Below are 26,617 nucleotides of genomic sequence, written 5' to 3' on the forward strand. Positions count from 1 at the left end.
TATTCGTTCTTGATTGTCTAATGTAGCTTAAAAACACTTAATCATCGTTTATTAGATAACTATAATTGACCCCAATTACGTAAAAATATGGAACAAAGTAGAAATTTTTATTCAAAAGAGCATAAATTGAAAATAAGCGCGCTTTGCCAGTCAATGTTTTTGGTTTAAAAAATGAAAACCCTGTCAGTTTGAATATGGCTGGTGATGTGTGGGTCATTCTGTTTTTAGAATTAATCAAAATTTTCCACGGTGAGTAAAACCACTTTATTTAAATATAATAAAAATATATGGAAATCTCATTATTCCAACATACTGCCGTCTTTAATTAAATCTTCTTTGCTAATTAATCCAAGATGGCAAGCTAAAACCATTGCAGCTCCTTGCTCTGCAAACCGCTTGTTCTTCTCCCTGTAATGTTTTTTGATCAATTACATTATTGTTAGTAAGAATGGCACAATTACCAATAAGATGAACTATAGTTTTTGCCTTGGAATGTCGCCACAGCTCTAAATAATTTGTCTTGATTTATAGTTTTATAAGTGGGCAAGTCTATTTTATTCTTTCCACAGTATGCAATGATTTTGGACTTGGGCAAGTCTGGATCTTCAGGATAGTTTACTCTGATGAAGGCACATTTCATTTCAATGAGGTCATCATCTAATTCAGTCTTGATTTTCTTAGGTTTGGGGCTAAACATATCAGGGGTGACTTCGCGTCGACCTAGGATTCCTTGTGATTGGAAAGATAATTGTTTTTTCCGGCAGTAATCGGCCATGTCCCAGATTGAACTAAAATACTACATGAGTTTACAGAAATTAAAACAAAGGAGTAGACACCAGATCTGTTCCAATGTCTGACATTCTAAGAATTTTTTCCCTCTTGGTGTTTCTTGTAGTTCTTTCAACATGTTTTGGACGCAGTATTTGCTATTACTAGGTGAATTGTCGTAATCTACAGCATATTTCAAATAATCTACAATTACAGTGTCTATATCTAACAACCCTTGAGGTCGAAAAATGGAGCAGTTTCCTTCTGCTGCTCTTGCAATCATAACACTAGAACAGCCACATTGATGTTTGAAGTTGTGAATATCTCGATGTTTGTCAATTTCTTTGGAACCTCCACTGAAATTAATAAATAATTGCCATTCTATATTTAAATCATACATACTTTGCGATAACTGGAATTGTAACACTTTCTGCAATCCTTTTGATTGTCTCATTTCTGTTTTGATGCTGAGGTCTTTCCGTTTTTGTTCTCCCATGAACAGCAATGGCTGCAATGCCTGTTGATGCTAATTCTTTGACCAATTTGATTGTCTCTTCAACATCTTCAAAAACTCTAATTTTGCACGTGATTGGAATACTTATATTTTGAGTAAGTGCAAGTAAAATAGCTTTGGCTTTCTCTGGTTGTTTTAATAAGGCAGCCCCCATTCCTCCTTTCAATGAAAACTCCTTGGGGCAACCCATATTGATGTCTATCCCAGCAATATCATTCTCACTGCAATATAAAATTATGAAAAAGTTTTTAACTAAAGCCACGTTTTGTACATCATTTTAGCCACTTTTAGGGCTCTTTCGACGTCGCATGTTCCTAGTTGTACCACCACTTTCTCCTTCTCTCTTTGACAAGTTCGGAAAACAACAGAACCATCAGATTTGTCTAGGTAGTCAACTGTACCTAAAACATCTGTAATTGCTTTGTAGTTTGTATGCACGTGGGATTTTAAAATTACCGTTTACACGTCGCACTGACTTTAAAAACTTCCAGTCGATTAGCTCTTCACTATAAACAATGTCGGCTCCATAATCCAGCGCAAGCAGTCTCATGGGTAAAGTACCCACCCGTACCATGGGGGCCAATATGATTTTGTTTCCATACTTTAAAACATTCGTTTTCGTCATAGTGAGTTCTGAATATTTTTAACCTGCAAGTGTCATTACAATAAAATTACAACTGTCACTTGTCATGTGTGGTTAACCTTAAATTACTTGGTTCAACGCCGGCGTTATTGCCAAATGTCACAGTCACATGTCGCTCAATTTTTTTAACTGTTTATTACACTGACAAAGTCGTCTAACCAAATCCGTCTTTTACGCACAATATTCGTAACTTCAAGTCCACTTTCAATATAAAAAGAAGTTACATTTGTATTGGATTTATGAATAAGACGAGTAAGTGGCAACGGTGTGGTTATTTTCTTTTTTTAGTTTTTTGAAATTTGGAATGTAAACAAGTAGGTAGCTGTGATAAATTTTTACATTTCTGGCATCAACAATGATATTCAATACTCCTTAAACATTATTTCTTGAGAGAAAGTTAATGTGAACAAAGGCATCAAACTCAGAAATGCCTCACCGATTCTCAACAGCCCTTTCCCATATCGCTTTGGCAGGCACAGGAATTTATTGCCTTGCCAAAACTTCCGATTTTGCGGTACATTTTCCACGCCTGACTTTTGGAATAATTACAATTAATTCAATGCTTGGGGTTTGGAGGTGGGGTAAGTGCAGGTTTTACATTTGATAAAGTCTTATTTTCAACTTTTAGGAAATCCTGAATATGGTGACGATGTTGATATATTTTATAAACTGACTACTTATGTGCAGTTAATGTTGGCTCTTCCTTGTCTTACAATAGCTGAATGTCTGCAACTTGGTTATAATCCTTATGCATCTTGGGCGCTCATAGCAATCCCTGGGCTTATGTGTATATACTGGATTCTATGTTCAGACGATATTTCTGAAAAATATGATGATCTTGTTGTTCCTATTGAGGTAGCTGTTTTAGGTGTAGTGTCGTTTTTAGGAGAAAAATATTGGGGGATTGCAGCTGCTGCATCTTTTGTTATTAATTATTATTTAGTTTGGAAACAACGTGACTCTGAGTCAATACCTGCTCAAGACTTGTACAATTACGGCCTATGCTTCTTTACATATTTTGCGCTAATGACCTATTTGGAGTAATCTTTTTTGATACGTGTATTTTGACCAATTTTTATAACTGTTCGCTTCGGAAATTGCATATCATTGTTGTCATGTCCGTATATATTTTTATATATGATGTTTCATGCTATTGTATATCCTTTATTATACTGTATTTGACAAGATTATATGTTGGATAATATATACAATGTTTTCATGCAACTGGAGTTTTGGTTTTTCCATAGAAAAAAATCTGTAGTGGCCGTTAAAAAATGTATGAAATATGTAGAATTGTTGTGAATCTCAAATACACTTTAATGAATCACATTCTGTCCGTCGTAAATGGATACTTCGTGTTTGTATTCACACGACATAATTAGGAAACGGAGAATATCCAAGTAATTTAATGTTAAATTTCACTTTTGTAGGCAATAAATTGTACGTCTTCATGGCTGCTTAGGTTTAGTGAGTTATATTTTTTTGTGAATTATTGCAGTGAGGTAAGTGTAAACTTCACAATGTTTTTTTGGCAATTTTAGCCATTACGAAACATTCGTTAATTGTATGTTTAATTTCCACCTTTTTCGTTACACAAAAAAGACAAAACAAAAACATCTTCACTTTTGCTGTCTTTTTAAATGACACTTTTAAAAGCGCAATAAGTAAATAGAGCCATGGAGTAGTTATGAATCTGCTTCGATGCCGGTTCCATTGACATTTCATTTTTGAGCATAAAGACACAGTACGTCAAAAAAGACAAAACGGCACATCCCGTGGCATAGGCATCATTATGTAAGACACCAACCCCCATCAACGAGATGGTACTTAGTACAACACTGAAGTCGATAAGATCCTGTCTTGTGTAATGTTGAAACAAAAAAATGTAAATTGGTATTAAACTGATGATGGTGTGCAGCCAAGCTACTTCTTTCTGGGCAACGGCATACTTGAGCCATATTTCTGTTGTTAAACATGGTACTGTTAAAGCTGCTTCAAACATTTCTAGAAGAGCTTTTACCGAAGTCATGGCGTTCTCGGAAACTAGAAAACACTTTGAGGTGGTTTTAGGAGTGTTGGTAACATACAAATTTGGGTGACTCCCATGCAACTGTTCAGTGCACTTATGCCCAGTGTTACATACGCAAATCGCATTAAATCGTGCGGGTATTTGGCGTTGTATTGAATTAGACAATAAACAGCTACATATGCCCATACTGCGTAGGAAAGCGATACTAAAATGATGCCAATGTGTGTTACCTGAAGATATTTTTAGAAATAAGGTTTTAGTGAGTAAGAGACTTATTACTCGACAACAGAGGAAGTACATTAATCCGTGCAGGTGATTTAATGGAAAAGGATATTCAGTTGTGTCTTCTTTTTGATTCTCCATGTTTGTTTCTCAATTTTTTGTTAACTGCAAGACGGAATTCAATCTCACAACATCTTTATTCTAAAATTTAGGAGCGACAGCTGAATTTTTCTATTTTGATTGACAAGAAACTTCAATTTTTTCAAATGTATGCAGATTTATGAAATCGTCGTTCAAGTGGCAACTTCTTCTATCTCAAATTTTGGATTTTTTCGTTTTTGCTTGTTTTCAAATTGCTTCTTCATGAGGAATGTAGCCGTATTTTGAGGAATTTCATTGTTTCCATTTGTAAGACTGAGCAGCTGGGTAAAAACATGTATTGCGGTTCATTTCAAAGCATAGAAGACTTAAACCACTTGAAGATATTATTATATTTATGCGGGTTTGCGGTAAGGTAGCAAACTATTTAATAAGTCAAAGCTATAACCGCACTAGATGGTTGGGTGAACTGTACTCAACCTAGGTCATTAACACATTAAAATTTTGAATTAAGTATCAAGACCACTATTATTTTAAATTTGGTTTGTCAGTACTAGTTTTTATCGCGCAGACTTGGTTACAAAACTGTCATCTATTTATTCGTTAGATTGTGGTTAGACTATATCATAAGATCCTCATAAGTAATCCTAATATCGTTCAAGGTTGTATGAAAGAAGATCACAATAGTAATGACTGTAATACCAATTTGATGGCCTCAAATCTTGATGGTGAAGTTTCTGCTTCCATACTAGAAACGGTTCTTCAAAATTGCCTTCAAAATGGTAATGGAGATGTACCATTAATTCATGACAATAATCACCAAATTACGAAGGCTAATCCAGAACCTCATTCTGAAAATGAAGATGTTGTCCACCCTGTTGAAGCAGTAACTAACGTGGAGTTATATCTTCAAAATGGTAAGAGTATCTGAAGTTAAGCCCAATTCTTAAAGTGATGGGGTTTTCCCCGTAGTTGGTGAGAGTTCTACTTCAAAAGGTAACAAGAAAACAAGAAGACAAACTAAAAATATAAAGGAATGGAAGAGGAATATTACAAAACAGCAAAGAATGGAGGGTGGAGCATACACAGGCTACCGTCGACAAGACAAGAAAAAGACGAATGTCATCATTCATGATGTTAATCAGCAACCACGTAAACTTGGGCCTGCTTGCAATTCACAGACTTGTGTAAAATGGAAGACTCGTCTGTGCAATACAGTCACAGAAATGCAAAGGAAAACACTCTTTGATGATTTTTGGAAAAAGATGTCTTGGGATTCGAAAAGAATGTATGTTTGTTGCACTGTCAAAGTTGAAGAAAGTAAACAAAAAACCACGAAGAGTGTATCTCGTCGACATTCTACCTACATTTACCATCTTCAAATAAATGGCAAGCATGTGCCGGTTTGCCAGTTTATGTATTTAAATACTCTTGGCTTAAAAAAAGATTTTGTCCATTATTGGTTGAAAATGTTTCACAAAACTTATTCGAATCAAAGTTGTGATATTCAAGAAAACTCCGAAGATGATTTTGAAGAAACGCAGGTCAGAAATGAAGACGAACCTGAGAATTCAATTGCGGTGCAGACTAAAAGAACAATTGCTGTGACTCAAAAGTTTACATTTTTAACACAGTTTTTTGATAGCCTGCCGTTGTTGCCTTCTCATTATTGTCGGAAAAGCGCAAAGAAAAATTATCTTCAAAGTGATATTAAAACTTGGAACCAACTTTATATCATGTACAAGGAAAAGTGCAAAACATTTCAGGAAGGACATTTATCACGTTACTCCTTCGATAAAATAAGAAAGGATCGAATGATTGAGATATTCCAACCGAAAAAAAGTCGTTGCGACAGTTGCCTTTCTTTGAAGAGCAAAAATCAGAGTCGGTCATTTCTTTAGAAGATAATTGTTTTATTTAAATGAAATTTTTAATAATTGTTTGAAAAATAAATATAGAAAATCGATATTCCAAAAATGTTTTTATTCTCTGAAAAAAACAGTTTCTTTACCGTTCTGTAAAGTTGCGGAAATTAAGATACTGGAAGTTGCCAACTTGGACAACGAAATATTAAAATAAATTGTTATTGATTTAAAAATGTTTTAATTTTTCAGTTATTTTTGGTAATTTAAATGTGAAAATGTGGTGGATGCGCCGGGTCAAAAGTATCTCATTAGATCCGTGTTTATGTCTAAAATAATTTTGATTTTGTAACTGTTTATGTCTAATTTTTATGGACATTTTTAAGTGTACTTTTTAAACAATTTACTGAAATAGTCATTTCGTCTGATTCGTATTTCGCGGTCTTGATCCTACGCCGGCGCATGCGTGTTGGCGCGTTACGCAAAGCAAAATATAACAAAAAACAAAATGGTTGCTGTATAGAAGAATGTGTTTATAATGCATTTTTACACAAAAGTACGTGCAATGTGGCCTAATTTCTCGAATTCTTGAATTCACATAAGAAAATCAACGGTAAATATATCTCCAGTAAACAGTTTTGAGGTGAAATAGTACAAATTAAACTCAACAATGACATGACGCTATGAGCACGCTAGAGTAAATAAATAGTGATTCGTCTAAATCAAACCAGGAGGTTTCTATTTATATGAGAAGCTTATATAGGTTAACAGTATAAGTAAAGCAAACGGTGTTGTTAATGTTTCATTTGCGTAAAGTGTTATTACATAACAGGCGATAGTTTGGTTTGTTTTTTGTAGCATATAAAGTAAACAATGTCGCCTCTTTGGAGGTAAATTATAGTGATTTGTTGGTATTTGTTTCAGGATTCTTTAGTTGAAGATGTACAACTTAATGGTGTAGCCATGAATGTGAACTTATTGCATTGGAAATGCGGGGTGGGATTGTCGAATCGCTAGTTTAGCAAACTACGCTTTTTTGCATTATGAGGGAGATGGTAGGAGGTTGTTGTGTTTGTTCTGACGATAGAGGATGGTCTGAAAATCCACTTGTTTACTGCGATGGACAATCTTGCACTGTTGCTGTTCATCAAGGTAATCTTAGTTTTAAGATGACAAAAGAACTAATACAAAAACGAAACGGTCTTACAGTAGTGCGTTCTGCTACTGTTATTACAAAATAGGAGGAAAATCGCGAAAAATTTTGCGAATTAATGCTTCAGGTGCTCATTGATTGAAAAAAAATTGAGGTATTTTGGGTTGCCGCCCAAACTCGGTCAGCAAACTGTCAGTTAATGGCCTTGAATTATCGACGCTTCTGAACACCTGTTTGTGTGGTTGAGGATAGTGGTTATAGCTCTTTTGCAATGAAATTTAGCGGCACTTTGTCTTTTCAATTAACCTTATTTGGAGTCCTGACGTTGAATGGAAGGCGACTTGTCTTGTGGGATGGGTGACTATTTGGTGATTTTTAGTTTATGACCCTAGAAATCCAAGGCGGGAAATTTGATGTTGTGAAAAAAATTAACTAAATAAGCTGATTTGTATACACATTTGCCATTTTCGAGAACCATTAATAAACATTATTTTTGATTTTGAATTGAATTTTTGCGATTTGTTTCAGTTTGCAGAAGATAAAATATTGATATTTGAGCATAAATTTACTTTGATTTAGTCTAGTCCCAAATTAGGTAGCCTCCATAAATAATTTAATCCATTTCTGTATCCATCATCAATCACATTTAATCCGTTAGTCGTTAGTCCACTGATTTTAAATCCTATATAGTCCACTTTAGTCCAACCAAATACACCTCCTCCAATTTTAGACTGACCTAGTCCTAGTTAGTGGTGCATTTTGTCGAACAGTCATTGATCTGTTTAATAAATTAGTCATGTATTGATGAGTATCGAAAAGATTTTTTTCTGAATTTTGTTTTTCTTTATTATTTTGCAATTGCATAATATTAACTTAATAACATTTTTTATTCTATCATCAACATCTTTTATTGAATGTTCATATTTCGCAGCAACTGCAAGGTCAAGTTGAATTGAATTGTTGCATAACATGTAAAAATTTAGGTTTCCATATATTAGTTTTAAGAGGAAAAGCAATATTATTTTTTGCAAAAACTAAATATTACTTCTAGTTTTTTTTTAATTTTCCAAAGACGAAACTGCAAAATTTATTTCTGTTGGTTCAATAATTATTTTAAATTAGACAGAACTTTGATTGTTTATTTAATTTACCATGCATCAATTCGGCAAACAGCTAAAAATAAGCCAAGGAAACGAATTAATTTACGAAAATATTCAGAAACGGCATTTTTGAGATTCTCTGGTTATGAAAGAAATTCAACTGGCTGTTTATTAAATTTGATAGTTCAGCAAATTTATTAGTGTTATTTATTCATGCAAATCATTATTTTATAGTCCATAGTTTACGTTTTATAGGTATTTTAGTACTTTTGCCTATTTGCGTAACTCATATTAACAAAGTTGCAACTGTTGGTATGTTATGTTTGAACTAAAGATTCGGAAATGAATTCAAGATTTTAGTAAGTAGAATTATTTTTATTTCAGTGAATTTGTCTCGCCAAATAAAAAACGGATCAAACGACCTTATTTCTCTCCTTCCCGCCTAAACTGTTTTTCTCATAATTAGTACCTGTCTCAATAATGAGCATAATAAGCTTTATAATTACGTTAGGCTTTGCATTTAAGTGTGACAAAAAATATCAATTATTTAAATTACTACAAATCGGAATGTTCATTAAACGTGCTATTGCATAAGTTGATACGAGCCATATGGATTTAGTTTAAAACGGTAAATTTGTCTTTTCCTCGAATTGCTATCTCCGTTTTGTTGGTGTGTATTGTCGTCCGTGACAAATCCAGGGTGAACTCCGAGAAATTGGTGATGACAAAATCTTCAGCAGGTAGTTTTACCAAGGGAAAGCTATAAAGGCAATATCTTTATGACCGCTCTGTACCGCGACCGTCTCGAATTTCTCCCAAACAAACAGTATCCGAACGCAAAGTTTGCAAACACGTGCTTGTTTCGTTAACTTACAAAAATCCATCATTATCTTTTAATTAATGTTAATTAAATGATTTTCAGCTTGCTATGGTATAGTTACTGTTCCCACTGGACCGTGGTATTGTCGTAAATGCGAAAGTCAAGAGCGATCTGTTAAAGTGGTGAGATTTTTTTTTTCTTGAAGTATGTTCTATTGGAACCTTCATTGAGAGTTTTTATTAATGATCTGTTTTTGGGTGATATTTTGCAGAAATGCGAATTATGTCCCAGCAAACATGGTGCTCTCAAGCGCACCGACAATTCGGGCTGGGCCCACGTTGTATGTGCTCTGTACATTCCAGAAGTGCGCTTTGGAAATGTTACTACGATGGAACCGATTCAGCTCCAATTAATTCCAGCCGAGCGCTTCAGTAAGGTAAGCGAAATTCATGTCATATCCTGTAACATAACGTTGAAAGATGGATATTTGATGTCTGTATTTATGTTTGTACAAATATTGGAAAGAGACCAAATTTTATAGTTGCCGACGGTTATATCAATATTACCTTTACATCCTTTAAAAATAAATTATTCGATACTATTGCAGTTAAAAAAGATAATGTTATGTAAAACTAGAATGGTATAATGTCAAACTTTATAACTTTGTAAGTAGAATGTTTGCTTTTGTAAGTTTTTTCTATAAAGTGTATCAACCACATAATTCGCTTTGATGTATTTTCGCTCAATAAGCAGTTTTAAATAGGGAAATCGATAGTGGTCAATATCGTTGCTTTTTTCATAACTTTAATTGAAGTGTTTTTTCCTTGTAATTTCGAAAATGAGTTCGCAATCCTTTTTTTAGACTTGTTACATATGCGAAGAGAAGGGTAAGGCGTCAAGTGCTTCAGTTGGTGCGTGTATGCAATGCAATAAAACTGGTTGCAAACAACAATTCCACGTAACTTGTGCGCAGAGTTTGGGTTTACTGTGTGAGGAAGCAGGGAATTACCTAGACAACGTGAAGTACTGCGGCTATTGTCAGCATCATTACAGTAAATTGGTAAGACACTAAAATTGTAGTAATTACAATCAACAAATTAACTATACATCATGCAGAAGAAAGGAGGTAACGTTAAAACTATCCCACCTTATAAACCTGTATCGTCTGAAAATCACCTGTCTGACTCAAACTCTGAAAAGGAAGCTGAAGGCGCCGTGGCATCGAAAAATTCAACAACAACAACGACGTCGGCGTCGTCGTCATCTCAGTTGTCTTCGAGTAAACGGAAGACGAGTTCGAGTAGCAAAAGCTCGTCTTCAAAGACGAGCTCGAGCACGAAGAGCTCGTCTAGTTCTTCACATCAGAAAACCGTCCATACCTCGAGCAGTAAAAGTTCAGATAAACTGAAAGTTTCTAGTTCGAGTGTTCGAAGTAGTGCCAAAAGTGTAGAAGACAGTGGTGTTAGTGCTGATACGCTTAGTGCGGATAGTAAAACTGATTCTAGAGACAGCAAAATAGATTTAGACCAAAGTAAAACGGACGTTAAAGATTCGAAAAGTTCGAAAAAACGTAAGAATAATTCGAGGACGCCTACGCCGGTTACGGTAGTGCCCAGTGAAGCTGGTGGTAGTACCACTTCGACGCCCAGCGTTGTGGTGGATAATTTGGCTGGACCAACTTCAGCTGGAGAGAAGAAAGGAAACGTGATTGACAACATTGAGAAGAAGAAGGTTTGTTAAGTTTTTTATTCTTCCACGTTCTCATTTTCTGGTCGTAGATAAAAGTGGAGACCACTCAATCTATTCTAACAAACCAACCGATCGTTGCCTTAACTTCAATATCAACGATAAAAACCATATCTCTTGCATCAACGACTTCAACATTATCTGAAAACATCGGTCTAGAAACAGCTCCTTCGCCTTCGTTGCCACCTCAGTCCATAATCCAACCAACCCCTCACCCTGTTAACTCACTTGTGGTTTCTGTACCTTTAACCAGTACCAATCTGAGTCCCCATCCTACAATTCTCAGTAATCAGACGAACGTCGTTACTTCAGCCCCTCCTGTTTTGCACCCTGAAAGACCTGTAACCAGTCCTGAACGTGCAACACCTAATACAACATCAGTGGTCATGACTGGCGGCAACAGTAATCAAGGAACTTCCATTATTAGCTCAGAGATGAGTGGAGGAGGGTTAAAGATCACCTATGAGAAACAAGACGCTGTTACCACTGAAGTTGACATGGAGTTGGAGGTTTCTCCTTCGAATCAAGATATTGCCCATAAAAGGTACTAAAACATATATTTGTGAAAAGATATTTATGTGGGATTTTAGGTCGCATTCGTTAGATAAGGTAGAGAAAAGTAGTCGAGGAAAGAAGAGAAGTTCAGGAGGAGCCAATGGAATCATCAGCCAGTTGAACAATACTTCGATTTCTTCGACTTCCTCAACGAAACGCTCAAGTAGATCTCAAAACTCTTCCACGCCTCCAGTACCAGGAGCTTTTGCGAGTATATCTCAGTCACAGATAAAGGATTCTCCGCCAAGTAGTCCGAGCTCGGAAAGTCAAAGTGCTTCGATGTCAAGTAGTCGTGGAAAAACCAAAACAAGAAAGAGTGCTCCTTCGGCACTTGCGAGGTCACAGTCGCCGAAAGACACTAAAGAAGTGAAGCTGTAAGTTTGCGTTTCCTTCCCGGAGCGTTTAAATTTACAGTTTGTCTTAGGTTTCAGAATGGCGTTACTGCACCGCACATGCTTGGAAACCAGCTAAACCCCAACTCCAATATGGCGCAAAAGATGTCGGACCATCTTAATTCCGAGTTGGAGGCTCACAGCATTTTTAATCCCAACGACAACTCTAATATGGTCGGACCTCAGCTACATCATAGGGTTATTGCTTCGGTATTTTTTCGTTTTCTTTTGTTCAAATTTTCTTTTTTTATTTCCTTTCTGAATGGTTCAAAAATACGTGTACTAAAAAGCGAATTTTTGGATCAAACTGCGAGAATTGTTGTTTTATTGTGGTCTATTTCTTAGGCGAGGGCAAGTAGTACTGGCGGCTCCAGCACAGCCTCTGCAGGGAGCGGTTTCTCGAGCATGTTAGGAGGAGGCGGCGGGAACATCCCCCAAACTCTTGATCAGCTTCTCGAAAGACAGTGGGAGCAGGGATCGCAGTTTTTAATGGAACAAGCTCAACATTTTGACAGTGAGTACATCTCATGGCATTGTCATCTTTTGTTACAAAACGAACGTTGCAGTTGCATCTCTACTCTCGTGCTTGCACCAACTGCGAGCCGAAAACTTGCGGTTAGAAGAACATGTGAGTTCTTTATTGCAGAGAAGAGATCACTTATTGGCTGTTAATGCAAGATTGGCGATACCATTGACTGGTCAGCCAGCAACTCCTCAGTCTTCCCACTCCCACACAGGTTTGTACAGTTGGTTTCACTTTGAAAAAGTGCGAATTTCTTTGATTTCTCAGTGAATAATATTCACCCTGCCGTGGGGGCGAGTCATGGCGATGTGCCCCGCTCCACAACGCGACACAGCGGCAACGGCTCGAATTATCCTGCACACCCGCAAGGCTCTCAGCATCCGAATCCCGCGGTTGTTGTAGAAAATGGTTTGCCTTCTGACCCTGCACAGGCGTATCCACCACATTCCCATAGAAGTCCGGCAACGAGTCAGTCGCAACCAAGTCCATCGATTAGGTAAGTTCTGCACTAGTTTAAACTTAATTGTGGCCAGCGCGAAATTACAATCAATGTAAATGAATTGTAGACATTCGCCGGCTGGTTCAGGGTATCCCAATAGTGGTCTGTTGCGTCAAAGTGCAGACACTAGTGGACGCTCTGCTCCCAGACCTCAGCCGTATCCGTTGTATCAAGGGCAGGGGCCTGGGCCTTCGTCGCAACAACAGGTATTTTGACTGTTAGAAGTTGTTGCACTGTTTCTTGCTTTTCGTCATAAAGGTGGTCTTATTGTTGGGTTGTTCAGCTTGGTTTATGTGGAGGCGCAAAGTTGTGACGACGCAATTGCCATGGCGCGTCAGTTTGATATGAAATGTAGAAAATTTGCGGCCGTTTAACAATTACTGGGCTGAAGTATTCATCGTTTTTTTCAAGTCATTTAAAATATTGACTTGGAATTTCTGTATCTTTTTGTCTTTTAAATGTTGATTAATGCGCAATGGTGACGCTTATTAACTCATATCATCTACTAATTCATTAAGGCAGTGGTCATGCTAAAAATTTTCTTTCCCAGATGGTAATCAGAAGAGATTCGGATGTTTATCATCAGTCGACATCGAAACCTAGCTGAGAATACGTGGATCCATCGTTCAGTATAACGAGGCTTTTAGACTTGCATTGACAAATCACTAATTGATCGTTTGTTACTTGTCCTCGAATCATTGTACTTTATAATAATGAAATGTTTTTCTTGATAAATATTTATAAGCAGAAAAAAAACGTAAAGGAATTCGTAGGTTCTCTAGGTAACTGGTTATAAAAATGTACAACATGTTGTACTTAAGGTGGTTCCTGCAAATTACTTTGTTTATAGTGGTACGGCATTTATAAAAAGCTGCTTAGAAAAATTGTTTGCTTTTGCAATTTATTTGCATGTTTATTTGTTTTTTTTACGCAACGACTTTTAAATCGAAGCCTAAAATTTTGGCATGCTCACCTGGAACCACCATGTTTGTGACTTGATAGCTAGCTTCCGAATGTTCAATTTAAAACTTGTGGCAAATTTCATAAACTGTTCAACGACTGGGTGTCAAAACTGTTATCTTTCGTATTCTTCGAGTACTATTAAGTTATAATTGTTAACTCATTTTGTTATGTCATATTAAAGCTTTAAAAAGGATCATATTAACATAATTGTGTTCTGTTGTAGTGAGTATGAAGGTATTTCCATAATTTTAAGTAGTTTTAATTTTTATGACATTTACGAATAATTTATAGACTTAATTATCACTGCCACTGCAATATGCTCAATTACGTTTCTATTAAGTCTAGTCACACTTAAAAAGAATGAACTCAACGTCTATTGAGGATAAATTTGTTGACATAAGACTAAGTTATTGAGATGCATGTACATTGCTACTGATTAAAAAATGCGTGAAACCATAAATAATATTGCTAATGTACAATGTTAGAGTGAAATTGTATAGTTTTAGTTGAGACTCAGGGATATTACTATAAATCTAACTTCGTAGTATATCGCAGCGCCTTTCGCTGAGATGTTTTCATTTTGTTACGCATTTTTATGCCAGTAATTAATGCCATATTAGTTGATTAATTGTAAATAATAATCATAGATTAATTTAGTAACTTCTTCTGTAAATTTGTTAGTTTAGCACTGATAAGTGATGTTCTTTTCATTTTGTAAAAACAGTCGTTTAAACTAGGAATAGTTTTGTAACTACTTTGAAACAAAACGAAAATGTGAATATCCCTATTTTTTGCAGATATTTTTGGGATTTTTTGTACTTTTATAAATAAGATTTTAGAGCGTAATCTTAGACGAATATGTACGTGAATGTTGTCTGTATATTTTGTAATATTTCATTTTGTTTTTGTTATGTAAGATATAGAATTTGTAGAAGAAGGTCTTTCAGTTTTCACCTGTCTGCAACAGAAACTTAAGAGATCTCATAAATAAACAACAGTTATATCAATCCTTTTATGTTTTTTGTTCAACAAAAACCTGATATATTATGAAACCGAATTTATTTATGCTAGTCCCGTCTCAAACATTGGTTTGTCTACAATAAATCGATCGAAACCGAACCTCGTAAGATCTATCGTTTTGAAATTGCCATCTAAAATAAGTTCAGCCACAGCCCTACCAACGGCGGGTGCATGTTGAATTCCGTACGAACTGAATCCTGTTGCTATATAAATATTATGGTAATAAGGATGAGGTCCAATGATTCCACTATCATCAAACAAATTGTTTTCATAGATTCCCTCCCAAGAATTCGTCATCTGTAACGAAAATTTTAATAAACTTATGAAGTTAGTAACTTTTCGTTACTTTAATTGATTTGAATGCAGGTACTCTATTTTCTAAACGAGGGTAGATTTCTTGGTGGAAGTACTGTTCATTTGAAATTTCAGGTTTTTCATATGGTGAAACTCCACCTATAAAGGAACCACCTAGACCGTTTCTCCTAAAGTAAATTCCCGTGGGATCAACAGTCAGTGGGGTGTTTAATCCAGGGGGAGTTTCAAGGCAGTCGAATTTATATAAATATCTATTCCTGTAATGTAATGGTTAGATGTGTGAACACAAGTAATGAAAGAAAACCTCGATTCAATTGGCATTGGTACTGATAATATCCCTGAGCCCACTCCTATTTTTGCTAGTTGCGCCAATTCAGGACTTTCTACTCCAGCAGCTATGATACAATAGGCGAATTCAATTGATCTGTGCTCTCCATTAGGCATTTTTATCTTGAATAAAAAGATTATCTGAAATAAAGATAATTGTCCAACTAACTTACCACTGCCTCATGAATGGCTTGATAAGAATGTTCTTCTATACCTTCAGCAACATAGTCTTGTTTTTCAGAAAACATAAAATCGACAGCCTCTGCTTCAATATACTGCGCCCCCAAATCAGAAGCACCGTATCTTAAGACACTGAGGAGAGCCCAAGGGTCAAACCAACCGTGGTTTTCAAGCCCTAAACAGCCTAATTCTATGTCTGACACATTCATCCAAGGAAACCTAAAATTAAGCCTGACGCCTACATTGGAGAGTGGTTGATTTTACCTTTGCTTCAGTTGATCTTTTGTTAACAATTGATTTACAACACCAAACTCTTTCTCAATGATGCTGTTATCAATCAACTGTTGGGCCCCTTCTTCATTGGCCAGCACAAGATGGCCTTGGGGGGTATACTGTACATTAGCTCCTGCTCCAAATCTTTTTTTGATGGTTCTAAGAAACTGTGCTCCATACAGAGACATTTGAATATTTTCTGGTAAAGCATACTGTTGGTGTAAACTACCAGCTGATAATACAGTTGAGCATTTTGAATACTAAAACAAAAAATTAGTATGTTGAAAATAGTTCTACTGTCTAGCAGTACCGTGGTATCTTTTTCAATAACCACAACTCTTATTCCTTCTCTACTACTTTTTTCTTTTAACCAATACGCGATTGAAGACCCAGTTGCACCTCCACCAATAACCAACACATCTGCATGTCGCGGAAACAAGCCCATTAAAGCCCTTTGTCTCTCTTTGTCATTTTCACTTGGTCCTTTCATACGAATAAAATCATCTCCGAGGATCCTGAGAGTCCTGAATATGGGATTTTCGAATTCCTTGTGGGTTCGCGAAGTTGCATGTAGTGAACGAATAGATGGTAAACGTATGACTCTTGAAAAGTAGCGGCGAAACATGTTTCCGGTTAATTACAATTAATTGTTTATTTAAACGTAAATTAATTGTATATAATAATTCTTATTTTAACATTTTAAGGTTATGTGTCAAACGCATGTCAGTGTCAAACTTATGCGGATGTGGCTCAGATGACACAACTGGTTACATAACGTATTCTGGTAATGTGCCATGACAATTCAGATGGACTTTTTAGTCCAAACTTGAAATGAAATACAAGCTATTTGATCAAAATGACTTGAATGAGATTAACAAATGAATGAACAATTTTTTACTAAATCATGGAAGTTTGGTAATAAATTATACTTCTTTTGAAGGAGTGTTGTCTTTTTATTTAATTATTTAATGATTTGATTTAATTTTAGCAATAACATGTTTTTAAAAAGAAGCCCTCGTCTATCACCACAGGGTTTTTTTGTAGAAAAAATGTTGGGTAATCTAATTCGCTAATCATATACCAAATCCTTCAATTAATTAGTGGTTCAATGTTCTCACATCCCAGGCAAGCCGACAAAAAAAGGGTTAACTAATTGGTTATTAAAGTCCATCGTTTATTTAACTTTAATCAGTCGTGTTCGGAGTTTCGTCTAAGAAAGACGTGTTTTTTGGCACCTACCTGTAACCTTTCTTTTTGCTTTTTTTGTGTGTATAATTTGTTTAGTTAATTATTATGTTTGAGATGGTTTTAGTAAGGACGTTGGTGGTCCACTGCCGGGATAAAGAAAAAAGATCTGTGGGTAAGTTTAACCGACGACTCGTAAATCTACCTACTAAAATTCTACTTGAAAGTCATTGTTTAATAGTTTTGGGAAATTGTTTATAGAAAATTGTTCTAATAGGAATTGTGACTTTTATGTATTATATTGTCCATATTATTCATATTGTTTTATTTATTAAATCAAATTTTAAATTAAAACAAATAAATATAAATTTTTGTGTTACACAAATTGCTCATTTTTATTATAATGTGATCCTATACACCATATTTCAACTGAATCTGTGGTCCAAACTTCAACACATGCTCAAATTTTGGGACTGTACACGAAATTGTGTATAGGACTGTATCACCTAGTTACATTTTTACTTTTGTTGGGTTTGCTGTTAATATCTGAAATATTGACAAACACGTCAACCTGTCAGAAACCAGAAATTATTTTTGATTTTGCACAAATTTAGAGACTAATCGTCAATGTTGTTCGTTACATGAAGAGCTTTTCCTGTCTTAATATTGTGACTTTAGGTTGGGTATAATGAAACCCCCAATGTAACAGCAAACGGGTTGTAGTTGAACTTAATCTAATCGTGCCAGTTTTTAACACTTTAAGCCTGGAATAGATTAGAGAGAATCTTGCGACACTTCTAGCGCGAGTTCTTGCTTATGTGTTTACACTGTTTGGAATAAATACTGCAAGTTTCTCTCGCGAGAATCTGGTGACTTCTGGCTTTTGCAATTTTTCACACTCCTTATTTGAAAGAACTTGAGCAAGATCAAAAATGCTTGTATACACTGGACAGAAAATCTCTCGCGCGAGAATTTCTGCGAGTTCCAGAGGGTCAACTTGCAGCGGTAGTTACATTAGGAACAGCACTGTCCGACAGAAACTCAGGCGAGATTTCTCGCAAGTCTATTTCCGCCTTTTGATAAGAAGATGCACTGGGTGCAAGTAATGTTTATATTATGACTGGGCTCATTTCGATTTTCAAATTAAAACCCTTACGTTGAGATGTTAATCATTGCCGATCGTTGCACATGAAACAAAAAGAATCTTCGAAATTTGAGATGTTGAAAATGTCGTCTTTTCCTTTTTATTCAAACATATTCATTAGTTCCACTTGCTTTGTTTCTAAACTTACTAGCAATTAAACGAATCCAAAACGGTCAACTCACAGTAAAATTCGGAAAAACACAAGTGTTTTATTTACAATTTTTGTTTTTTAAGTTGTAGATCACGCATAGCACATAGTAAAACTTCTTTATTATTCACTTTGCATCGAATGGGACGTAAATCTTTTGCTTTTCCAACAAATTCCTGTTTTGACAAATAATGTCAATAATTGTAACCAAACTAATTTTGACAAGACTCCCAATCTTTAAACCATTACCAATTTTAAGCAAAATCACTAGCTGTCCAGATACACTCAGCACTTACATACACTTGTCGCCACCAAAATTGGGGCCACAGTTTCAGTTGAAATACCGTGTAGACTATCCTTTACCCTCCCTTTCAATTACTTTTTTTAACATCCAACAACGCTAGAATTAAACTATCAAGATTCCACTATTTAATTTGGCATGATCTAACCTCAGCTGAAAAAAGTGGATATAATCCTTCAACAATAGTCAGATTTAACGATAGCCATCTAAAAGGGGATCTAAATAAACTCCCTATTATTAAATTCTAATTCCCGTTTTAGATTCTAGTGAATTAATTATCGAATTAAATTTTTTTTATCAACATGAACATTGATTAAAACTGATACGATCACAACATTGTAAAAATAAAGAAACGAATAAAGTACAACGTTTCTGAAAATCTGTCATATGAAGTGGTGATTCAAGTTCAGGAAATGCAACATGATGGACTTAATTCCGGTGTCCTGACCCACAATGGGAGATTTAAAATCCCCTTACCGAGGCGTGAACACGATACAGACCGTCCCTAATGCCACTCAAGTCTTCCCTACATTTATTTAAAATTAAATAAACAAGTATACGCAGCTGGATATCATACCTATTATTTGACCCCTTAGAAAAATATTATTAAAACAGAAACAGAGGCAGCACCTGTGAGTAGCATTGAAACATTTTATTGCAACTTTTTTCAGTAAATTATTTCAAATTGGTCTGCATAGGTGGCAGGAATTTTTCCAATCACATTTGTAAATATTATATTTTGTAAAAATTCGAAAAAAATGAAATCCTAAATGTTTAGTGATTTTTGGAAACAATGCGTATCAATTATTATCGCATAAAGTTGTTTGTAAATTACAGGTGTTTGTGTGCACACCTGGCTGTACGATATTTGGAATTGGAAAACATACTTGAAAGAGCGATTAACACACATTCAGGTGACTGTTTGATCAAATTTATTTTATTTAAGAGTGGCAGGTAATGGAATGGGGCCTTTACATTAGGTACTTCAAAAGTTCTGTTTTCTGAATTTACGACTATTTTCTACAGTTACTAATAACACTATTTGGAAAAATTTGTGTTGGAAAAGTGAAAAATAATTTATGAAAAGTGCTTGGAATTCAGAGGATAAGGTATTCTTTTAGATTCTACTGTACAAAAATTTACTTTCTTTAGTTCTTCTTGAACTCTTGGAAAGATACGGAAATTCTCGACATTGTTTTGGAAAGCCAATTTAATAAAGTCTTTCAACAATCTATAAAACTCATAATTGGGTTTAGTAGTTCCCATAATTTAAAAAAAATCTCTGTTTTTAATGATTTAACTCAAAAATTATTATTATATCGTTTTTTCATTGTAATACATCACTGAAAATATGTACTGGAGGTTTTGCCTGTTTGACGCGCTGACAAATGCATTGTTATCTCTTATCATTTAGAAGTTACAGAGAAGAAAAAACAATAAGTTTATTTAAAAAAAAAAATTTCTAGGCACATTTTAAATTTTAAAATGACTTGAATGCTAACGGAGCGGGGAATGACACATTTGAGAAAACTTCTAGATGATGAATAATTCTTAGTTTGCTAATGGACCAAATAAATTAGAGGGTGGAAGTCTTTGAAAAGAATTGTTTAGACTTTTCTGGTAAACACAATGACTAACAATTAAACACAAATACTCGCCAATCTGTTGGAAACTTAGCACAATATCAGAAGGTGGATGTTATTGAAAGTTATTTTGTTGCATTTTTACATGAACTTTTTTCGGACAATTTGGTAGCAGTAAGTAACCAATGAAGATTTCATCAATATTACAAAATTTTATCTGTTACAGCTTTTTAACAGTTGTTGCATAATTCTGCTAGATAAAATCATTTAGAAACGCAAGATTAATCAAAAACTCCAATTTTGAGGACATTTTGAGTTTTACAAGAAATCATTCGCCTGAGAATTGAGTATAAATTGTTGCGTCATCTTTCTTCATTGTTTACTGATACTGCGGTAAGAGATGCACCCATTTCTCTGTAATTATTGTCAACCTACAAGTGTAGTAAATCCGGCTGTACCTGTCTAAAGCGACAATAGTAGTGCCTCAAATGTTCCCTAACTCTAGTAAATTATTTACGTATTTGTACCAGAATTTTCAGGGAGCAAAACAAATTGAAGTCACCTGCAAGATTCCCACGCTTCAGCTCCTACTCGTGACGTCACGCGGCGCTAGACGTCGATATTCTCCAACCGCAGCTATTGGTCACACTTGTTTTCTCCCACGATAAATCAAGATGGCGACTGAATTTTGGATTTATGATAAGAATAATCTGTTCTTTTACACGCATTTTCAGAAAGGAAGCTATTTTGTAGGTAAATAGTTTATTCGTTTTTTTATTTACAATAATTTACAAAATCTCTGCTTATTCGAGTATTAATGACTAATGACTAGCTTGGACTAGGTATAAGTTTATAAAAAATAGGAATAACAATAACAAGAACATAAAATAACAAATTGATTAGAAACGGAAGTTTAGTCGGACAAATTGAACGAAGAACTGCTACCCTCCTTGTTCGTTCTTGGATCCTCAGGTATCCAGACTTTCGCGTGCATAATCCCGTTGGAATTGGGCTCCTTCGTCCGGGACCAGGACAAAGAATGCGCCGTGTATAGCCCACCAGCACCTACAAACAAATCTATAATTTACTTTTGCACCCTTGAAATTACAACATTTGTCTGCGCATCATACAGGATACAGCTGCTTTGCGTAACGAATTACGATGGGGTGCTATCATACCTTGATGGTATTATTGAAGGGGCGGAACACCCCCTGACCTAAGTTCGATCAATCTAACCACGAATTTCGCAGCGTCATTGTATTTCTTTCATACTTAATTACACACTTGTCTTTTTCCACACAATTATTTGAACATTATTTTTTTGTACACTAACCTCTTACGATGACCTTTTTGGGTTCGTCTTTTTGAGTGTTGCGGTTGTGACCGTTGTAACAATCGGTGTTCGAGTTTCGATCGGTTCTAACCAATTCACTGAGAAAGTTGATGTATCCTATTGCTAATTTTAAGGTGTCTACTTTGGAAAGGCGCTTTTCGTAAGGGAGAGTGGGTATGTGGGCTCTTAAGCCTTCGAAAGCGTCGTTGATGGATTGCATGCGTTTTCTTTCGCGTAAATTTGCCGCTTGACGTTGCTGGATCTGCTGCTGAGGACATTTATTCCGGCGGCGGTGTCGGTGAAGGCGGCCTCTGAAATTACATGGAAAAATTAAAAATTATGCTGTTTTATCATTGGTTTGCTACCTGTTTCAAGTTCACACTAGTTTAAAAATACTGCTCATAAATTATCGCATTTTATTGATTGGCTTTTGGAATTGATTAATTTTTAAGTACATTTATGATCATTCACTAATATTAATATTTGATGCAAATATGTATAAAACTGTTATTGTTGTTTTTATATGTGCAAGTTTCCGAAGAAAATTTTCAACAATGAAACGTTGAGATAGAAACTTTACTATTTCGGACTATTTTTCTGAAGGTGTCTATTAAATACCTAAATTATAAATTGATCAAAATAGATCAATAATCGTGAAAGTATAATAAACAGATCGTTAAATTAAAGTAACTGGGTATTGTAAAAGATTTACTTCAAAGTTATAACAAACAGTTAAGCACTGAATTATTAAACAAAGATTACGAATATTTTATACCTTTTCTCATTTTTTTAATAATTAAATCTTCTTGCAATCATCAGATAAATTTATTTTTCCGGTAATTTTTGACTTTACAAGAGACTTTGTGGCAAAAATAAAATGATTTCGGCAGAAAATTCCTTCCACTAAAGACAAAAAAGTTAACAAAGAGTATTTTTAAAAGCATTTTTTCTTATTGCATTTACTTGCAACAATTAATTAAGAGGCACATTATGCAAAATTGGTAAAACGTTTCCTTTTTTACCAAGTTCATACGGTTATAGACTAATTTATATATGTGCATTTTTCTTTAAATTTTTTTTAAATATTTTGAAACAATGGTAATAATGTCACGGCTCACCTACCTGAAAAATTAATGTCTACAATTGTAGGTTTGAAACCATCACATTTCTATGCAATTTATTCTAAATATTTTCGATATCATGTCATTATATTATTCAACTACATTTATTATTGTCAAATAATTGCGAGATACAACTTGTATTCAAATAAATATTTGATAAATACCACCAATTATCTAAACTCACCAACTATGAATTTTTAAAACGTGCAACAGTTTTCATGTTTCATTTACGATATTTCTGATTTGTTTAAAAAATCTTACTCTTTTGATCCGGAGCTGTTTTCTTGATCACTGCTGTAGGAATACGCGGAACCAACGGAATCACTGCTATTCTCATCATAAAGAAACAAATCACTGCTATTGGAGGATCCTGTTGTGCTCCCAGTACTACTAACCGCACTAGTAATAAACGGACTAGAATCGAAAAAAAACTGTCTATTCACTATATCTAAATCGATATTCTCCATATTAAACATTCTGTCGCAGTTTTTCCCCAAAAATTGCACACTTTGACTAGATAATTGGCTGCTCAGTTAAAATCACAGCTTGTCACTTCACATCACTCTAATAGTTAATTAATTGGTGGTTTGTAAACGTGTTTGTGCTTTTTAATAGGACACGCGTGTCGCCACGTGTCGTTTCTACAAGAGACACGTGTCTCCGACAACTGAGTACCCGGATTTTTGGCGGTGTCGAAGGACACACAGAATATCTGAAGCTTAAAATGAGCTTTGCAGATACGCCGGCGCTTAGGGGTGGTTCGTGGAAGCTCCGCCTTCTCACAGGATAACAAAGCTAGTGTATTGACCAAATAGGAGTTTTTTATTGCTTTGGAATATGCAACAAATATCAACACCCGACATGAAAAATATTTGCATCATGATGGTGGACAATGGTTGCGACGAATCGATCATCGATGAATGTTATTTTTAACACATCAATAGGAAAACTTAAAGAATTCCTACCGATTTTCATGTATGGAAATTGCAATGTGAAGTTATAATAAAATATTTAAAGAAACCAAATGGATTTTCTTTATGATGACTTAATTTAATTCTGTTGATCAACTCGAATTCGATAATTCAATTTTTTCCAAAAACATTTTTTGCCTTGGTCAATATCTAGCTTATTTGAGGAGCAAACCAAGAGTTATTGGAACCCACTTTACGCAGAATTTCAGTAGAACTCAAAATTGGGCTAATTTCGCTAATAACTGAATTATTGTCGCAATTTTGTAACTTTGGTGTAACTCCACCTATCTTTTCAGCGAATATGTAGAGTTCTAGTTGAAGTTTGTTTCACTTTGCAACATTTTTACATTTGTAAGACGTGGGGCTAGAAATATTCTCAGATTAGAAGACGAAATTGCATTAAAATGGACGAAAATTTCACGATTAATTGAACTCGTGCAAATTGAAAATTTTCTCGACATGTGTAGAATCTTCAAATTTGTTGGGTTTGTCATTTCGTGATTCGTCAAATTAAAATAGTGTTTGGTTCATATGTGGGTGGAGTTAAAACAAGATACAAAATTCTGACAATAGAAGCTTCGGATATTAAAATTTAAATAATTGTTTTTAAATAAATTTTTTGTTCCATTTCTCCGAAACTGCGACAGATAGAAAGATGTGGTTTTGTCTTCGTTTTTCTCGCAATTTTTAATGCATTGTTGCTAAAAATCTGGTGTAACTTATACTAAATCCAAAACTTTTTTTGCAAAATAAAATCCGACTCAAACAATAGAAAAATTAAATTTTTGGTTTTTTGACCGCCACTTGTAGACTATGTTATTTGACATACCAATCGGAGATTTAGCCAGTTGATAGATCTCGAACTCCTCTTTCAATTGATGTAAACTCAAAGGTATTAAACGTCGTTTTTGCTCCGAAAAAGTTGCTTAAAAATTATCCTAAAAAAACTGATCTTGATAATTTGGAAAGCAAACTCAAGTTATTGGTGCTCATTTGACGCAGAATTTCAAGCAAAATTCAAAACTGTGAGTGTTTTTATCGTACATCAACAATTACTCGAACTAGAAGCGTTTAAAATTTTGGGATGTCGCCAAAGGGCAAAAATTTTGAAACTCTGGACAAAAACTTGTTTGATATCTCCGGAACTACGGCAGATAGAAAGACATTTTGCTAAGAATCTCACATGCAAATCTTGAATCCGAAATTTCTATTTTTTTCAATTTATACAATGTGTGTCGCTTTCGGTGGACATTTTTTCCGGTATTTCTTGCAAATTTTTATTTTGGATCAGTTGATAGGTATAGTTTAGCCAAGTTGGTCTGAGCTACCATAAAAGCATAAAAATTTGCGGGCTACCGCAACGGGACAGCTTCAAAAGATTCTCAAGTGCACATAATGAGGGTTTATTTGCTCAAGTTTGCACCCTGCGATAAGAACAACATCCCTAAACAGGCCAGATGTCTCGTCATAAATGACAAAATACCGCAAACTGTCCGTTTGCGGTTGCCGTCTAATTTTTATAATTTTATGGTGGCTCAAACTAACTTGGCTGAACTTGCTCGCTTCGTCGGAGTTGAGCCTGTTAAATTTAGTCTTATCATAGTTGAATGCTTTAAGGGCTGATAGTTTCTAAATTTATTGATGTTCATGAAATTATTATAAATTTAAACCTCTATTTTATAATTTATTACTTTCTAAAATGAACTATGTAACATACATTGTGGGAAAAGAAAAATGAGGTGGAAACGTTTAGAAAGTTGAAAATTAAGCAAACTTTAAAATTGATTAACAAAAATAAATGCGAAATGCTTTGCTGGAAAAGTAGCAAGAGTGTGAAGAACATCTTAATTTTTGCTATACGCTCATTTGTACTGCTCTCGCTCCACACTATAGTAAATTAGCATCTATTGAGTCGATAATAGCCTTTTAATGTAGTTGCACTTTCGCCCCTATCAAGTGAAACTGCGTGGGGCGTTCAGTTGATACATATGTTTCCATCAGATTCTCTCTCACAGTAGACCAAAAATATAATCGACACTTAATATAACAGAAACAACCCCTAATTTAACAGACATTCTATGAACACACGTTGGAATTACTTGTCAAATAAAAGAGCGTGAAGAGAGGATTAGGTGACAAATTGCAAGTGCTTTACTACAGAGTGCTTTCTATTTGTTCACATTTTATATGTAGCAAGGGGTTGTTTTTTTTAATGTTTTAAAACTTAAACGGTGAAGAGCACGCACCGGAAATCGACGTCATCAATCATGCTGGTTTCCTCATCATAAACTTAATTTAAGTAGAGGTAATTAAAAACACATATTGGAGACATAGAAAATTTATAGCTGGCTCACAACTCATATTTCTTCGATGAATAGCCTTGGGGTTGCCCCGTGTCATAAATAACGGAAATGCACGATATGTTTTTAATGAGTAGATATGAGTGGACCCCACAAATTACACCTTCGACCTAATCTGCACCCCACAAATAGACACCTGAGCCAGGTCCGAACTCATTCTTTTTGCACCAAAACACACGAAATTCGAACTAGGAACTTTTTCTACCCCACGATTACTACTGCTTTTGTCGGGTTTTTTCATCTTCATTTGTGCAATTAGCGAATGTGTAGTTTTGATAACAAAGGATTTAGTTGAGAATGTGTTTATTTTTCCTCAACCCGAGTCTGGAACAGGGCTAAAACACATTTTCCATGGTTGAATAAATTTACCCTGCATGTCAGGGGCTCTACGCACCGCATAAACGCACGTGTCCCTATCTCACCAAGCAATCACATGTGTTTATTTAGCTTTGGTTTACAATTTACATT

General features: G+C 35.1%; 7 protein-coding genes across 15 annotated transcripts; 3 read left to right on the plus strand and 4 right to left on the minus strand.

Moving 5' to 3' along the window:
* The first annotated feature begins 189 nt into the window (after positions 1–189).
* Positions 190–14,895, plus strand: LOC148174781 (uncharacterized). 8 transcript variants are annotated; one of them, XM_088037767.1, is made up of 14 exons: positions 190–249; positions 7,062–7,289; positions 9,313–9,392; positions 9,482–9,646; positions 10,073–10,270; positions 10,327–10,941; positions 10,989–11,500; positions 11,547–11,885; positions 11,936–12,113; positions 12,249–12,417; positions 12,470–12,640; positions 12,694–12,922; positions 12,993–13,131; positions 13,476–14,895. In XM_088037767.1, the coding sequence occupies exons 2-14, from the start codon at positions 7,181–7,183 to the stop codon at positions 13,530–13,532; spliced, it is 2,961 nt and encodes a 986-aa protein (XP_087893893.1). In that variant the 5' UTR covers positions 190–249; positions 7,062–7,180; the 3' UTR covers positions 13,533–14,895. The 8 variants fall into 8 exon arrangements, with proteins under 8 accessions (XP_087893893.1, XP_087893890.1, XP_087893895.1 ...); XM_088037764.1 differs by lacking the exon at positions 190–249 and adding an exon at positions 6,612–6,750; XM_088037769.1 differs by lacking the exon at positions 190–249 and adding an exon at positions 6,612–6,750 and having other exon boundaries at positions 11,936–12,101.
* On the minus strand, positions 241–1,942 carry Dus2 (Dihydrouridine synthase 2). Its single transcript, XM_088037773.1, has 6 exons — positions 1,739–1,942; positions 1,554–1,692; positions 1,171–1,503; positions 837–1,124; positions 462–788; positions 241–408 (listed from the first exon to the last, which is right to left on the minus strand). The coding sequence occupies exons 1-6, from the start codon at positions 1,905–1,907 to the stop codon at positions 300–302; spliced, it is 1,365 nt and encodes a 454-aa protein (XP_087893899.1). The 5' UTR covers positions 1,908–1,942; the 3' UTR covers positions 241–299.
* LOC148174783 (uncharacterized) lies at positions 1,959–3,149 on the plus strand. Its single transcript, XM_088037778.1, has 2 exons — positions 1,959–2,506; positions 2,554–3,149. The coding sequence occupies exons 1-2, from the start codon at positions 2,353–2,355 to the stop codon at positions 2,967–2,969; spliced, it is 570 nt and encodes a 189-aa protein (XP_087893904.1). The 5' UTR covers positions 1,959–2,352; the 3' UTR covers positions 2,970–3,149.
* LOC148174784 (uncharacterized) lies at positions 3,206–4,615 on the minus strand. Its single transcript, XM_088037777.1, has one exon. The coding sequence runs from the start codon at positions 4,315–4,317 to the stop codon at positions 3,562–3,564; it is 756 nt and encodes a 251-aa protein (XP_087893903.1). The 5' UTR covers positions 4,318–4,615; the 3' UTR covers positions 3,206–3,561.
* On the plus strand, positions 4,716–6,252 carry LOC148174785 (uncharacterized). 2 transcript variants are annotated; one of them, XM_088037776.1, is made up of 3 exons: positions 4,716–4,888; positions 4,938–5,192; positions 5,248–6,252. In XM_088037776.1, the coding sequence occupies exons 2-3, from the start codon at positions 4,943–4,945 to the stop codon at positions 6,174–6,176; spliced, it is 1,179 nt and encodes a 392-aa protein (XP_087893902.1). In that variant the 5' UTR covers positions 4,716–4,888; positions 4,938–4,942; the 3' UTR covers positions 6,177–6,252. The 2 variants fall into 2 exon arrangements, with proteins under 2 accessions (XP_087893902.1, XP_087893900.1); XM_088037774.1 differs by having other exon boundaries at positions 4,716–5,192.
* Positions 14,896–14,930: 35 nt separating the features above from the next.
* On the minus strand, positions 14,931–16,767 carry LOC148174786 (FAD-dependent oxidoreductase domain-containing protein 1 homolog). Its single transcript, XM_088037772.1, has 6 exons — positions 16,314–16,767; positions 15,995–16,263; positions 15,724–15,949; positions 15,528–15,673; positions 15,255–15,480; positions 14,931–15,205 (listed from the first exon to the last, which is right to left on the minus strand). Exons 1-6 carry the CDS (start codon positions 16,626–16,628, stop codon positions 14,951–14,953), a joined length of 1,437 nt encoding a protein of 478 aa, XP_087893898.1. The 5' UTR covers positions 16,629–16,767; the 3' UTR covers positions 14,931–14,950.
* Positions 16,768–21,206: 4,439 nt separating this feature from the next.
* Positions 21,207–23,526, minus strand: LOC148174787 (pancreas transcription factor 1 subunit alpha-like). Its single transcript, XM_088035919.1, has 3 exons — positions 23,080–23,526; positions 21,698–22,008; positions 21,207–21,429 (listed from the first exon to the last, which is right to left on the minus strand). Exons 1-3 carry the CDS (start codon positions 23,292–23,294, stop codon positions 21,278–21,280), a joined length of 678 nt encoding a protein of 225 aa, XP_087892045.1. The 5' UTR covers positions 23,295–23,526; the 3' UTR covers positions 21,207–21,277.
* Between the last annotated feature and the right edge of the window lie 3,091 nt (positions 23,527–26,617).

The sequence above is a fragment of the Gnatocerus cornutus genome, chromosome 5, assembly GCF_029298725.1.
Source record: "Gnatocerus cornutus isolate USDA-ARS CGAHR chromosome 5, icGnaCorn1.1, whole genome shotgun sequence".
Classification (NCBI taxonomy): domain Eukaryota; kingdom Metazoa; phylum Arthropoda; class Insecta; order Coleoptera; family Tenebrionidae; genus Gnatocerus; species Gnatocerus cornutus.